Source organism: Phyllostomus discolor, chromosome X, assembly GCF_004126475.2.
Source record: "Phyllostomus discolor isolate MPI-MPIP mPhyDis1 chromosome X, mPhyDis1.pri.v3, whole genome shotgun sequence".
NCBI classification, from domain to species: Eukaryota; Metazoa; Chordata; class Mammalia; order Chiroptera; family Phyllostomidae; genus Phyllostomus; species Phyllostomus discolor.
This window is the reverse complement of record NC_050198.1, coordinates 95,486,749-95,503,819: the sequence shown is the minus strand read 5'-3', so window position 1 is coordinate 95,503,819 and position 17,071 is coordinate 95,486,749. Positions and strand designations below refer to the sequence as shown.

Genomic DNA, 17,071 nt, shown 5'->3' with positions numbered 1-17,071 from the left:
GGTTCACAAAACCACACAAGTTTCCAGTGTACAACTCAACAAAACATCAACTGCATACCATCATGCGCCCATCACCCAAAGCAAAGTCTCTCTCCGTCCCCTGGGTAAGAAGTTTTGCTATAAAAAAGGACCTCCCCCTTTATCTCGACGAAACACAATTTAAATTGCTACCTGAATCTGTGTCTCCGAGGCAGCAGCCCCTTTTTTGCTGAAATAAATACCTTTTATTCTCTATTATAGTCTAAAATTAATGTTGGTTTACAAAGGTAAGGAAGCTGAGCTTAAAAAGCAAATCATACTTTTGGCTTTAGGTTCCACCTGTAAGGAGCTTGAAGTCACTACCCCATTCTATCAACAAGTAAAAAGCTGAACAGACTCAAACAACAACTCTTTTTGGATCCAGTAGAGAAGGGAAGACACAGGGTAAACCACTGCCCTCTAGACTGGAGAGCAAACAGGCAAACACAAGGAGTTGTGGCTTACCGCAAGAAAGACCCAAAAGCAGAAACTGCCAAGGGAACTAGTGCTGGAACAGGAAATTGTGAACTATGAAACTGATACACTGCTGAAAGCTCAGTGTGGATGTGTGAGAGTTAAAAACTCCAGAGGAACAAAGCCATAGAGGGGAACCCACAATACTGTCAGGTTGACCTACAGGAGCTCAACCAGATTCCCACAGAAAAATATCCCCTGGGGCCTTGGCAGGAGGATGCTAAAAGAAACTATGTTGAAATGACCCAGAGCACTCTTCATCTTAGTGAGGTCTGCCCTGACGGGAAAACAGTTAACCTTAGCCTCACCTCTTAAGGTATTTGTCAGAGCCTAACTGACCTGGGGAAGAGAAATACTCACCCCCGCCCTGCTCTAGCCATTCTGTACCACCTAAGAGGGGAGAAAAAAACTGAGAAACACTTGTGAAGTTCATAGTTCAGAGGCATAAGCTCACCAAAAAAACTGAGAAATATTCATAGGACTATAGAACGCTTCCATCCCCCACAAACCTAACCACCACATAACTAAAGGCCTATTTACAAGTTACTTTTACTCAGTGCATCCTGTTCACCTATAAAGAAACATTACAAGACATAACAAAAGGCCACCCCTCCCCTACAATTTGAAGAGACAGAGCAAGCATCAGTACCCGACATGGCAGAGATGTTGAGATTATCAGGCTGGGAATATAAAATAGCTCTAGTTAACATTATAAGGGCTCTAATGCATAAAGTAGACAGATGGGCAATGTAAACAAAGAGATGGAAATCCCAAGAAAGAACAAAAAAAAAAAAAAGAGAGAGAGAGAGAAAAAAAATGCTAGAGATTAGAAAAAAAAACTATAACAGACACAGGGAATGTCTCTCATGGGCTTTTTAATAAACTGGACATGGCTGAGGAAACAATCTACTATGAGCTGGAGACTATGTTGACAGCACCCTTGAAAAGCAAAGAAAACAAAGACTAAAAAGGCGAGCAGAATAGCCAAGGACTGTGGGACAATGAACAAAAGGAGTAAAATAAGTGGAATGGAAAAAGTGAGAAAGGAACAGAAGAAATACTTGAAAGAATGACTAAGAATTTCCCCCAAGATGAATGTCCAATACCAAGCCATATATCTGAGAAACTTAGGGAACACAAAGCAGGATAAATACCAATTAAGTACACCTAGGCATATCATTTTCAAACGATAGAAAATCAAAGATAAATGAAAAAATCCTGAAGCAATCCAGAGGGGGGGGTGGGGAACTGAACCAATAAAGGTGCCAAGAACTCAATTCAACACTTCAGAAACCGTACAAGAAGAGAGTGCAGTGAAATATTTAAAGTGTTAACAGAAGAATACCACCAACCTAAAATTCTGTACCTGGTGAAAATATTCAAAAGTAAAGAAATAAGACTTTCTCCTGTTGAGGGAATTTGTTTCCAGTAGACCAGCCTTACAGAAAGTTCTTTAGAGAAAAGAAAATAACAAAGGTCAGAAACTCAAATATACTTCAGGTAAGCAAAGGCACAGAAGTGGTGCCCTGGCCAGGTGGTTCAGCTGGTTGGAGTATCATCTGTACATTGAAAAGAGGTTCAATTCCAGATCAGGGCACACACCTAAATTGTGGGTGTAATCCCCAGTCAGAGTTCATATGGGAGGCAACAGATGTCTGTCTGTCTGTCTGTCTGTCTCTAAAATCAATAAACATATCCTCAACCTTCCACCTTAGGAAAATAAAAGAGCAAACCAAACAAAGCAAGTACAGAGGGAATCAAATATTACAGTGGAAATAAATTAAATAGATAACTGGAAGACTACAGAGAAAATCAAGAAAACCAAAAGTTGGTGCTTTGAAAGATCCAACAAATTGGCCCTGGCTGGTGTAGCTCAGTGAACTGAGCATGGGCTGTGAACCAAAGGGTCACCAGTTCAATTCCCAGTCAGGGCACACACCTGGGTTACAGGTCAGGTCCCCAGTAGGGGCCATGTGAGAGGCAACCACATATTGATGTTTCTCTCCCTCTCTTTCTCCCTCCCTTCCCCTCTCTCTAAAAATAAATAAATAAAATGATTTAAAAAAAAAAAGATCCAACAAGTTGATGGACCTTTGGCTAGACTGACCAAGAAAAGAAGACTGAAATTACTAAAATCAGCAATCAAAGACGGGACATCACTGCTAACATTTGGAAAAAGACTATTCCCGAAACACTGGAGACTAGTGCCACAGCTAGGTGCCCTCGTATAAATCTCTTTATCTCTCTAAATTTCCATTCCCTTATCTGTACAAAATGAAGTTGATGTGTTATCAATCATTTTCTTACTATAAAGCAGGAGAGTCATTTTTTTCTGAAGCAAAATCTTACAAAGGACACACTACACAGAAAATTGATAAAAGCCTAACTTTTCTGCAGCAAGATGGGGATCTTAGAGAATTGTGGGTAAGTGTTCTCATCCTCTTAAAGGAGACTCTGAAGCTCTTCTGGCAAAAACCTAGGGTATCATACTCTGGTTTCTCTTCAGATCATATAAATCTTTTGCCTTTTAGAAAAACCTAGGGTATCACAGAACATAGGTTCTAAATTACTGAACTAGATGATCTGTAAGGATTCTTGTTGCTCTAAAGTGTTATTATAGTAAATTAACTTATTAAAATGGCCAGTACACAATTCATTCTATTTCCACAAGATGGTGCTAATACTTCCATTTTTCCTTAAAACAGGTGTTGCATATGATCATTTTACAGTTAATAACCTTATCATAGTCTATGATTAGATAATACCCTTAATTACTCCAAGTACTATTATGTTACTTATGTTATCTTCATTACAAGCCTGTGACACAGATAACGGACATCCCAGAACGCAGCAGTAGTTAGGTGAGTGACACAAAGTCACACAGTTGACTAGTAACAGATTTCCTACTACTAGCTCTGTAATCTTTCCCTAAATCTCACTGCCTATGAATAATATTGTCAAATTCTCAAGGAAACTGAAGGGAAAATAAAGGAATGAACATGAAGTAACATTGAAACAGACACGAACTTCTCTTGGGCCCATGTATTGAATGATTAATATTTGTGCACATAAATACATTTATATTTGTTATTTCCTTTACTTCTTATTAGAAGACATCTGGGGATATACACTGTCTGGCACAAATAATGCCCCTTCTTTTATTACAAAATCTTTTATTACAAAATCATAAGCATGTAACTCTGTAACATAACACTATCCCACCCGAGCACACCATGTGACATTTTAGGTGAAATGTTCAAATTAAAACTATAAATTATTGCACCCATATTACTACCCTACCAACCACATTCAAGCAGGCCTTACTTCTGATGGACCCTATACATTCCTATATAACCCTAGTAAAGGCTAAACATTGATAAATTTAAAAAATCTCATAAATACTCTCCTTATTGTAAATATAATAGCCATTTTTAAATCCAGCATGGAAATTACATAATCTGGGTTCACTAACACTAAGCGCTATGAATTCAGAAAACCAAAGTGTAATTTTTACTGAATTCTTCTCTTCTGATGCCATGAGAGATATAAAAAGTTTTATAGAAGCAGGAAAGAGACATACTTCTCTTCCATTTGAGGATACTACAGCCAGAGTAAAAACTATTCCCAACTAATAGAAAGCAATTCACATTAGCTACCAACTGAGAAAGGTTTAAATTGGTTCTAGAGAAATTAAAAATAATGTTAGAAAGGGAGCTCAAAAATTACTCTTCCTCTGACAGATTGCCAGCCAATCCAATTATTTATTCACATCCCCAAAATCTAGCAATTCTAAGTTTAGGTTGCTGTTTCTTTTAAGATAACATAAACTCTAACCATGGTCTCAAAAGGATGCTGACAGAATCATGCTTTCTTTGGATCCCGAGAAAAGAAAGGCAGCACAGTCAGAAAGCCCACAGGAGGGGTTGAGAAATACTCTCATTTTTGTTAAACTACAAAAAACTCTCATCTTCAGGAATTTATAAGCACTCAGTCTCCAACACGTAGGTTAAAGAAGTAGGGTCATTTCAATCGCATTCATTAAGATCCATGTTAGATTATTTTTTTGCAGAACACCTTCAGGGTTTTAGCCAACTCTCCAGGACTTTGTCCAACTCAGGTATCTTCTGTCCTTTTCCCACTTGAGCTCATTGTCTCTAACATAACAAGAGATTACAAATTTGAGAGTTTCCTTTATATACTCTTTGGCTTGGCTTTGTTCCATTGATCTTCTCTATTTACCGTCCATTTTAAAAAGTCCTCACTCCTTAAATCCTCCAAATGCATTGCAATGATCCTCATGTTTTCCTTGTCACTTAATATATTAAAAGAGCTTTTAAAAGTGGTTTTTCAAAGAAAAATAAAGAACGTAAAGAAAACTGTTAATACTGAGCATTTATGAGTGTGGGGTTATGGAGAATTTTCTCTTTCCATATTATGTACTTTTGTGATATTTAACTTTTTAAAATAGCATATATAATTTCCTTAATCAGTAAACAAGTTTTAAACAGTATTTTTTACTATGTCCATGGGTATTGCCTTCTCATTTTGAATGTTCTCCCTTAAATTTAATTTGCCATCATTAGAAAATAGATCTTGTTAAAGCAAAAGGAAAAAAGTAAGCCTTCCAACTATTTACCACCCAGTAGCTCCAGCTGAGTGAATTACAAAGAACTACTAGAAACTTTTAAAAAGTTATCAATGCTTAAGAATATAACTAAGGTTTGGGATTGGGGCACTTTCTTCCCAGGGGAAAAATATGCAAAATCTTTGCAGTAAATCAATGTAACCCCAAAGCCATTGGAGTTGGATTTATTGGTATTTCTTTGGTCTACAGTGCTTCTTGTAGAATACTAGTTAGTTACAGCATCATTTCTGTACACCTTCTCTAAAAAGTCAAGTTCAGCATAATATATGTTCAAATTATTAGATAAGACTTTGAAAGATAAGCACCAAATTTAAGTTCCACCAGGGCAACTGAGAGGTCCCTAATAACTCTCCTAGACTGTGGAAGAAAGCTCTATATCAAGTCTTTTCCCATTTACTTCTCCTTGCCTTCTGCCAAGAGCAAACAGAGGGGGCTCAATATAGCAAGAATCACAAAAGAGAAGGAATAGGAGAAAAAAATACATCATGTAAAATAAAACTCTCTTAAACATATTTCCAAAGCTGGCATTCTGATTTCAAAGATCTGAAATTGTATATGTATAGAGTCCTAACTCAATTTGTCACTAAATACCTCAAAGCAGGTACCTGGACACCCACAGTAAAGTGAGCTGAAGGACTCCCACTTTCATTCACAACTACAGGGGTCTTCTCTTAATCTGTGACGTCTCTAATAAGGGGACATGGTCAAAAGAGTGTGGCAAAAAGCAAGGAGGGTAGCAGCTGTTCTTGAACTTTTCTTAGGCAGGGAAGAGATAGAAACTGAGAGAAGTCCCAAACTTAGATTTGTTAACAAACACAGTGGGGAAGAAAAGAGCTTTTTAAACAATATTCACTATCACCCTTTATGCTAGGCTTTTATTTCAACAAAATGCTAAACTACAACAGCAAATTTCATATCTTAGCATTAGTGTAAAAACAGGGTTTTTCCTCTTGACTGGATACTTCCAAATTGTATATAACCTCTAGCTTTAGATATTCACTGTCCCCAAAAGAGTTAAGCCTATAGAAAGTACACTCACTTTGCATAGCCTCCTTCTGCTATAAAATTTACAGAGAAGGGTGCTTAATTAGCAGCTATTCATTCCTGCTTGTATCACCAACTGCTCTCAACAGTTTCTCAACACATGGATAATTAAAGCATGATGAAAAAATTGTCCCCAAGATTAGCAGTATATCATAGAAGATGTGGGTGATAGTCCTTATGATAGTTTTACTTGGGAACTCAACAAGTAATTCATGTTTGACTTGACTGTGATAAATTTTAGAACAAACTAGTGAACTAACCACATTAGTGGAACTTCCAATAAATAGCAAACACATTACCTAGAGCAGTTTCTATTTTCCCATTCATGTTACTGAATACTCTACAATACCTGTATCATAGTATTTAAGCTCCAAAATCATTCTAATATGGAGGTATCACAATATTCACAATTTACACAGTGATGCCATAGATGATTTAGGTTTTAACTGGAAGTTGATCTAATACTAGAAAAGCAATCCATTTGCTAGATTCCTATTGTTAATATTGATAATTGAGACTTCTGGCCAACATAGAGGTGTAGTAGGTAGATATACTTTGCCTCCTTGCACAATCCAAAGAAGGACAACTAAAAATTTAAAAGCAAAAAAAAAAAAAAACAAAAAAACAAAAAAAAACAACCAGAGCTGCCAGAAAATCAAACTGTATTGAAGTCCAACAACCAAGGAGTTAAAGAAGAAACATTCATTCAGACTGGTAAGAGGGGCAGAGACAGCAGCTGAGGCAGAGAGGACTCATGGCAAGACAGGGGCTGGCAGACCAGATGGTCACACATCTGCATGCAGATGAACCAGGAGGAACAACTAGGGAATAAGAAAGACTGCACAACCCAGGGTTCCAGTGTGGGGACAACATAAAGCCTTGAAACTCTGAAAAAGCCTGTGGGGGTTGCAGCAGTGGGATAAACTCCCAGCCTCAGGGAAGAGTTTGTTGGAGACCCACAGGATCCTAGAATGTACACAAACCACCCACCCGGGAATCAGCACCAGAAGGACTCAGTTTGATTGTGGGTAGCGGGGGAAGTGACTGAAAGCTGGTAGACAGCTGAACAAGCAGTATTGTTTCCTCTTGAACCCTTCCCCACATACAGCACAACAGCCATGTAGGTTGCCCCACCCTGGTAAATACCTAAGGATCCTCCCCTTACTTGTAACAGGTGCAATGAGACAAAGAAATATGGCCCAAATGAAAGAACAGATCGAAACTCCAAAAATAGAACTAAGTGATGAAGAGATAGCCAACCTATCACATACAAAGTCAAAACATTGATAATCAGGATGCTCACAGAAATGGTTGACTATGGTTGCAAAACAGAGGAAAAAGTGAAGGCCATGCAAAGTGAAATAAAGAAAAACATGCAGGGAACCAACAGTGAAGGGAAGGAAACTGGAATTCAGATCAATGGTTTGGACCAGAAGGAAGAAATTAACATTCAATCAGAACAGAATGAAGAAACAAGAATTCAAAAATATAAGGAGAGGCTTAGGAACCTCCCAGACAACTTCAAACATTCCAACATCTGAATCATAGGGATGCCAGAAGGAGAAGAGGAAGAGCAAGAAATTGAAAACTTATTTGAAAACATAATGAAGGACAACTTCCCCAATCTGGAAAAGGCAACAGACTTCCAGAAAGTCCAGGAAGGCAGAGTCCCAAAGAAGCTGGACCCAAAAAAGCACATACCAAGACACATCATAATTACATTACCCAGGATGAAAGATAAGGAGAGAATCTTAAAAGCAGCAAAGGGAAAGAGTTACCTACAAAGAAGTTCCCATTAGACTATCGGCTGATTTGTCAAAAGAAAACTTGCAGGCAAGAAGGGGCTGGAAAGAAGTATTCCAAATCATGAAAGGCAAGGACCTACATCCAAGATTATGCTCTCCAGCAAAGCTATCATTTAGAATGGAAGGGCAGATAAAGTACTTTCCAGATAAGGTCAAGTTAAAGGAGCTCAGCATCACTAAACCTTTATTATATGAAATGTTAAAGGGACTTATCTAAAAAAAAATGACCAAAAACATGAACATTAAAATGACAACAAATTCACAATTGTTAACAACTGAACCTGAAAAGCAAAAACAAACTAAGCAAACAACTAGAACAGGAACAGAATCACAGAAATGGAGATCACATGCAGGGTTATCAGTGGGGAGGGGGAGGAGGAAGTGGGGGGAAAGGTACAGGGTATAAGAAGCATAAATGGTAGGTACAGAATAGACAAAGGGAGGTTAAGAATAATATAGGAAATATAGAAGGCAAAGAACTTATATGTACGACCCATGGATATGAAATAAGGGGGAGGAATGCTGGTGGGAGGAGGGGTACAGGGTAGAGGGGAATAAAGGGGAGAAAAAATGGGACAACTGTAATAGCATAACCAATAAAATATACTTTTAAAAAATATATTGATGATTATTTTGACTTTCTAAAACACATTAAAATGTAATTTTTTCAAAGTATTTGAAAATAATTCACCAAGTTATTTTTATGTCTCAAAAAATGTGGAAAAAATCAGGCAAAGAAATTAAAATTGTATATAATAACTAGGGCTAGAATTCAAGTGTTGCCTTGTGTTCCCCAAGCCCATTCTAGTGAGAAGAACACAAAATACTCACACAGAGAGGGGACTGGCAGTTCCCCGAGGGGAGAGAGTTTGGGGCCCTGGGTGAAAGAGGTGAAGAAATTAAGAACTACAGATTGGTAGTTACAGAACAGTCCCAGGGACATAAAGTACAGCACAGGGAATATAATCAGCAATACTGTGATAACAATGTATTATGGTACAAGTTGCGCACTGGAAATATTGAGGGGAACACTATGTAAAATATGATTGTCTAACTACTAAGCTGTACATCTGGAACCAATACAAAATCAAATTGAAAGGAAAAGAAAAAACACAAGAGACTCAAAATATAGTGCTGCTCTACAAAGATTTTGATGAAAATATGACTGCAGGTCAAATTATATATATATATTTTTACAGATTTTATTTATTTTTAGAGAGGAAAGGGAGGGAGAAAGAGAGAGAGAAACCTCAATGTGCAGTTGCTGGGAGCCGTGGCCTGCAACCCAGGCATGCGCCCTGACTGGGAATCGAACCTGTGATGCTTTGGTTCACAGCCCGTGCTCAATCCACTGAGCTACGCAAGCCAGGGCTAAAATTATATTTTTAAAAATACACCCATGAAATATATAGTAAAAATCTGATGTAGTTAGCTTATGATATGGATGTCAGTCACATCCTGTCATTGTCATTTTTTTCTGAAAGGCCTTCTAAAAAATAAAGACAGGTGAGAAGTGGGGGATGGGGCAGGGGAGAGCAACAGGGAAAAAGGTGGGACAGCTCTAACTGAGCAACAATAAAAAATAAGCAGTCAACAATCCATGGTATAGATGAAAATAACCTACATGTCATACCACCTCATGCCTCAGCCTACTCTTATGACCAGTTCCCAGAGAACCATCTCCCTCATTCTTAGCATAAACTTTGAGTTCATCTCCATTGTCTTAAGTCATCTATGGTGCCAACAGACTGCTTTTATCCTTCCCATTCCTGTTTTCTTGGCATACTAGTGTTTTGGTAAGTGTGTGCCATAAACTTTGTGAGTGCACTACCCTTAAATCCTGCCAAAACCTGCCAAATAGGACTCACAGATCACTTATTTTTAAAAAAGGAGACTGATGGTGACCAGAGGGGAGGTGAAGGGGGATAAGGGTGGAAAGAAGGGGAAGGGACTAGTTGAAGAACATGTATGAGTGACCCATGGACATGGACAACAGGGTGGGAACTGACTGTGGGAGCAGGGGGTGGGCTGGGCGGAGGAGGGCAGAGGGGGAAAATTTAGGACAAATGTTAACAGAATAGCAAAAAAAAAAAAAAAAAAAGATGTCTCTTTAAAGGAAAACTGTTGTAAAACCTATGTTAAACTACTCAAGTCCTTTGGTATATGTTAAATAATTCAGGTTATAAAAATGTGATTGATAAAAATTTCAGGTATATTACACTTGCATGAAGCATTCTAAATTAAAACAATTATAGCCCTTATAACTGCATATACCTGTTCTGAGACCACGATCTACATTCAATACCATCCTGTACCAGTTTCAGATGTACAATAAAATGGAAGCATAGTTCTTTAAAGAGTCTGATCAGTCTTTGAGCTCTAAAGTCTTTTACATAAATAAGTTATTTGCATAAATAGTTTCTTTTTTTTAGATTTTATTTGTATTTTATTTTTAGAGAGGGAAGGGAGGGAGAAAGAGAGAGAGAGAAACATCAATGTGTGGTTGCTGGGGGCTGTGGCCTGCAACCCAGGCATGTGCCCTGACTGGGAATCAAACCTGCGATGCTTTGGTTCACAGCCCGTGCTCAATCCACTGAGCTACGCCAGCCAGGGAGTTTCTTAGAGAGATATATGCTTATGAGTACTGTAATCTAAATGACCATCTTTGTATTTATTTCATTAATGGCAAATACAAATTCCACAATAGTTAAACTAATCATGGAGGTATCCAAGCAACCAGAAATAACACTGTACTAAGAAAGAGAAAATATTTGGTGAATTCATCTGATGTATTCTACTCTGTGATCTCCTGATATTCATAGTGCCTTATGTAGCATCTCCAGAAGAATACATTTTCACATAAAATTATAGAAATAGAAATAAATCAGCACCTACTGTGTGTCAGAGTCTGTGCTGTGCCCAGGTATTCAGTAAAAGACAGTTTGTGTATATAGCTGATACATTTTTGTACTATTCCCGATATTTCCATAGTCAACACAACAGTACAAATTTTAGCACAGTACTGAGCATACAGTACATGCTAAATATATACTTACTTGACTAATAGTAAAATACCAAAATTCATTTAAAACTAATAATTTTAGTTGATTCCACTCTTGCCCACCCCTCCTAGCCTTATATTGTGGGATTAGCAGACAGTAATATGTTCCAAAGCAAAAAAAAAAAAAAAAAAATTCTATATTCTTGATGAAGATACAAAGGAAGAATGGAAAGAGAACATGCTCTTATGTTAAAAGTATAATACATTTTTCTGTCACTGGCAACATATAATAAAAATAAACAATACATGTTAAAGGAGTAAAATTAATTTAGCATGCTGGCTTTTGAAGTCAGAGAATGTTTAAACTGCCAATGGACCATATAGTAAGTATTAACTAAACTTTATGATAATATTCTTGAAATTACATTATTTTTGGTTATATTACCTGAGCCAGAAGCAACTTTCTTCATATTTATGCACCATGTGGGATTCTACTCCAAAGTTGTAACAGAGAACAAGAAGATAGTTGACCTGCAATAAAAAAAATAAGTCAGATTTATGATTCCCTTAACATTAAAATACCTATAAAGCCCTGAATGGTGTGGCTTAGTGGGTTGGATGCTGTCCTGCAAACTGAAAGAAGCTGGTTCAATTCCTGGTCAGGATACATGCCAGGGTTGCAGGCCAGGTCCCCGGTTGGGGGCACATTCGAGAGGCAACCAATCAATGTTTCTCTCACATATCAATGTTTCTTGCCCTCTCTTTCTCCTTCCCTTTCTTGGACTCTAAAAATAAATAAATAAAATCTTTAAAAAATATACCTACAGAGATCATACTGGGCTTCTGGTAAAGACAGCGGCAAAGGTAATGCAGTACTCACATCTTTCTACAACTGTACCAAAATTACAATTTAACTGCAGAACAACCATCATTCAGAATCACCTGATATCTAGCTGAACAGAAGTCCTATAACTAAAGATGTACAAAAGAAGCCACACTGAATCTGGTGGGTGGGGCAGAGTCATGAACAGGCTCGTCCCACAGCCACGTGTGGCAGTTAAAAATTGGGAGGAATATCTTGGCTGCTGAGGTCCTCCTAAAGGAGGGAGGCATCTCAGCCCCACTCCAGGCCCCTGTGGCCAGGGCTCCAGTGCCAGGAAGAGAACTCCCCACATCTTCTGGCTGTGAAAACCAGTGGGGATTCCTTTGCTTATTCTTCCCCCCACAGAGCCAGCAGGCAGGCACACTACCTGCATCTCCATCAAGCTGGCTTACACTGTCCACACAGCCCTGGTGATTCCCTGACACCTCGCCCCACTCAACTTTCAGGCTCTCCCAAGCCATTTCCAGTGACTGTGCCATACAAACAGCCTGTATTAGCTCATGCTGCAGACTTTCCGAACATCTCTCAAAGGTCCAAAACACCAAACAACAGCATCTGGCCTCAGTGTTACCCATACCTCTTGCTAAGCATCCCCAAGCCCAGCACTAGTGGCAGCCAGCCTTGGTTCACAGCTTGGCTTCCCCTGGGCACCTTCAAGTCCAGCACAAGCAGCAGCCTTCTGCATATCACTCTTTAGGTCATGCCAGGTTGCTCCAGGCAGGGCACAGGTGGTGGCTGATCTTTTCCTGTACCACCTGGGAGATGCCAGAGCCAGCACACCTGGTAGACAGCTTCAGACCATGCCAAAGAACCACCAAACCACCTCCATGAGCAACACACTTAAGGGACAAACTCAGTGGGCATCAGAGTCTCACTGAAGGATTCTACTCCCTGGGGTCAGCACCTACACAGCAGGTACAGTCAGGGCAAGTCCTTGCAACTGATTGATCAGGAGGGCAGGGCAAATCTCTCTTATTGACATGCCAATGGCAATCAAGGCTCAATTACAACAGGAGTATGCAATAGCCCACGTGGAGGAATGCACCTGGAATGCCCGCCCACTGGGGTGATTAAGGAGGCTGTGCCACTGGGCCCTACAGGACACCTACTATACATATGGCCACTCAACCAAGACTGGGAGAAATAGCAGCTCTACCTAATACATAAAAATAAGCACATGGAGACAACTAACACAAGGAGACAAAGAAATACATCCTGAATAAAAGAACAGAACAAAACTCAAGAAGAAGAACTAAATAAAATGGAGACAAGCAATCTACCAGATGCAGAGTTCAAAACGCTGGTTATAAGACTGCTCAGTGAACCTAAAAGAAAAGTAGAGGAACTTAGGACTGTAACAAAGAAACAGGAAACATAAAAAAGCCAGAAATAAAGAATACAATAACTGAAATGAAGAATACATTACAGGGGATCAACAGCAGAGTAGATGAAGCAGAGGATCAAATCAGCATTTGGAAAGTAAAGAAGCAGAAAACACCCCAGCACAACAGCAAAAAGAAAAAAGAACCTAAAAAATAAGGATAGTTTAAGGAGCGTCTGGGAAAGCTTCAAGAATACCAACATTTGTATCAAGGGGGTGCCAAAAAGCAAAGAGAGAGAGCAAGAAATTGAAAACTTATTTGAAAAAAAATAATAATGAAAAATTTCCCTCACCTGGTGAAGGATATAAATATACAAATCCAGGAAGCACAGAGAGTCCCAAACAAGATGGACCCAAAGAGGCCTACACCAAGACATGTCATAATTAAAATGCTGCAGGTTAAAAGACAAAGAGAGAAACTTTAAAGCAGCAAGAGAAACGCAGTTAGTTACCTACCAGGGAGTTCCCATAAGACTGTCAGCTAATTTCTCAACAGAAACTTTGCAGACTAGAAGGGATTGGCAAGAAGTGTTCCAAGTGATGAAAAGCAGGGACCTACAGCCCAGATTGCTCTAGCCAGCAAAGCTATCATTTAGAACGGAAGGATAAAGAACTTCCCAAGAAAAAGCTAGGAATTTATCACCACCAAACCAGTATTACAATAAATGTGAAAAGATCACCTTTAAGAACAAGGAAAAAAAGAATAAAAATATGAATAATAAGCCCCAGCCAGGTGGTTCAGTTTGTTGAAGCATCATCTCACACACCAAAAGGTTGTGGGTTTGATCCCTGGTTGGGATGCATACAGGAGGCAACCAATTGGTGTTTCTCTCTCACATCAACGTTTTTCTCTCTCTCTCCTTCCTTTCCTTTCTCTCTGCCTCCCCTCTCTCTCTCACCATTCCTCTCTTTCTAAAATCAGTAAACATATCCTCAGGTGAGTATTTTAAAAATATATGAATAATAAAATGGCAACAAATACATATCAGTCAAGAATTACTTGAAAGGCAAATGGATTAAATGCTCCAATCAAAAGACACACAGTAACTGAATGGATAAGAAAAGAAGATCCTTACATACTTGGTCTACAGGAGATTCACTTCAGATCAAAAGACAAAGACTGAAAGTGAAGGTATAGGAAAAGATATTCATGAAAATGAAAAAAAAAAAGCTGGGGTAGCAATAATACTTATACCAGACAAAATAGACTTTAAAATAAAAGCTGTAACAAGAGACAATGAAGGACCCAGCAATTTCACTTCTGGGCATTTATCTGAAGAAACCCAAAACACTATATTGAAAACACATTATGCATACATATGTTCACCGCAGCACTATTTACAATAGCCAAGATATGGAAGTAGCCCAAGTGTCCATCAATAGATGAATGGATAAAGAAGTAGTATACAGGGGAATATGACTCAGTCATAAAAAAGAACGAAACCTTGCCATCTGCAACAACATGGATGGACCTAGAGGGTATTTTGCTGAGTGAAGTAAGTCAAACAGAGGAAGATAAATGCCATATAATTTCACTTATATGTGGAATCAAAAAAGAAAATAAACAAGCAGACCATAAACTGACTCATAAATACAGAGAACACTTTGACAGTTGCCAGATCCGAGGAGGCTTAGGGAGATGGGAGAAATAGGTGAAAAGATTGAGAAATACAGATTGGTAGTTACGGAATAGTCATGGGGATGGAAAGTATGGCATAGGGAATATAGTCAGTAATATTGTAATAACTATGTATGGTGTCACATGGGTACTAGATTTATCAGGGTGATCACTTCATAAGTTATATAAATGTCTAATCACTGAGTTGTACTCCTGAAACTAATATAATATTGCACATCAACTGTAATGGAAAAATAAAAAAAATATTAATTAAAAAAGATGAGATCATATGGGGTTAGGGTGGCCCCAAGTCCCATGACTGGTGTCCTTATTAATAAAGCCATGTGACATGACATCTACAAAGCATCCAATAAAGAAAAGAGAAGCCAAAAAGAAGTCACATGCAGACACTCAGACGCACAGGGGAGATTGCCTTGTGAAGACAGAGGCAGAGACTGGAGTGGTGCATCTGCAAACCAAGGAATGCCAAAGATTGCCCAGATGCTGGGAGAGGTAAAGAATAATTCTTTCCTAAAGCCATTAGAGGGTGCATGGCCCTGTGGACACCTTGATTTCAGTCTGCAAGCCTCCAGAACTGAGAGAGAATAAATTTCTATTTTTTTAAGCAAAAAGAAATCCAGTATGGCTACATAATTAGTGTGACCAATTATAATGGCAGTTCAGTCTTTAAGGCATACCTCAAGTGTTCTGTTACATCACAATAACCCATTTTTCCTTATCAAGCTGTTTCAATCTATTTAAAGAGGAGCTACAAAATATTCAGGATGGGACATTAGTTATGTATGAAAAAGTAATATGATATATTACTAATAAACTGAAAGGTCCTTTAATAACAGGAAATGGAAAGTCTAATCATTTCCCAGCAAAAGGACAGGCTAAAATGGTTCTTAGGTTGTCAGAGTCAGAAAAAAGATTTAGATTACAGAGTATATTCAAAGCCAAAAAAAGTTTACCTTGAGAGGAAAAAATGATTTTTTTCCCAAAATTAAGACAACTTCAAAAAATTCTAAAGTTCTGAAATGTGATCAAAGCACTTTTTTAGTCATAAGACTTATTTAAAAAGAGTTAGTTTAATGGACCCTCTTTAACAACATTTTCTTTACATAAATTACCATTGAGATAAAACTAGGAATAAGTATGTGAATGATGCCACAGGGAAATACTCCTTTATGAGTTAACCAGTATCTCAGTCTCTGCCTCAATGCCATATCTTCTAGAGTTTTCATCTGTCAAAATACCAGCAAATGGCATACAAAAAAAATTTTTAATTCTAATAATTTATCCAAGTATCCCCTTCAGGAACCACCTATCCAGAATCTATTACACCCATATAAAGGAGTCCTTTGTAAGTTTTACCTCAGTAAGACTACAGAAGCAGATCGCCATTAGGATTCTGAATTCTGAGGCCAGTTATTCATAACTAATATGTAAAGACCTGTCTTGCTTCAAAAAAAAAGTTCCCCTTTGAATTACAGTACATTCAGAAGTCCAATATGCATGACTGAGCATATTGGACCTACTGTATATTTAAATTCAAAATAAAGGATAGTCTTGGTAGTGATGTCTGCCAAAAACCCAGAAGTACTTAAACGCATTCTTGGCATTTCAGTGGAAAAAGCTGAACTCATTGTATGCCCCAGAACCCATAGGTTCACACAGGGACACACCAATTATGTAGTTATACTGGAATTATGCAGCCAACACCCACTTGCTGCAGAGAGGCCTGCAACTAATTGTACATAGCGAAATGGAAAATAAAGCTTTTGATGAACATTTAAGTGTACTGCATTTTTATTCAATTTCCTCAGTATTTGTCTCTGCCCTCACAATCCCTACAAGTGTACTTACATTAAATACTACTTCCTAGGGTAGAAAATGATACACAATAATAAACTTATGAGAACCTACAAAACCCTAAAATACGTTTCAAGAGACCCACGGCATATTTTAATATAATAAAAATAATCTTTTGACTACTAATATTACCCATTCATTCATTCATGTATACATTCAATAATAAATATTTACTAAGCACTTCCTAACTATTAGGCATCAGAGATACATCAGTAAACAAAACAAATATCTGTCCTCATGAAACATTTCTAATGAGGTATGAAGTACTAAGATCCATAAAAATGTCTCTTTCAAATGTATGTTCCAAGTCTTCTATAGAGTTCTAAC

The 17,071-nt window shown here is 38.1% G+C and overlaps 1 protein-coding gene across 1 annotated transcript in view; it reads right to left on the bottom strand.

The window, feature by feature from the left end:
- Window positions 1-17,071, bottom strand: part of TEX11 (testis expressed 11) — a 125,598-nt gene that overhangs the window by 71,525 nt on the left and 37,002 nt on the right. Inside the window, exon 8 of the mRNA XM_028523075.2 lies at window positions 11,433-11,518. Coding sequence (XP_028378876.1) covers window positions 11,433-11,518 — 86 coding nt within the window. The remainder of the gene's footprint in view (window positions 1-11,432; window positions 11,519-17,071) is intronic.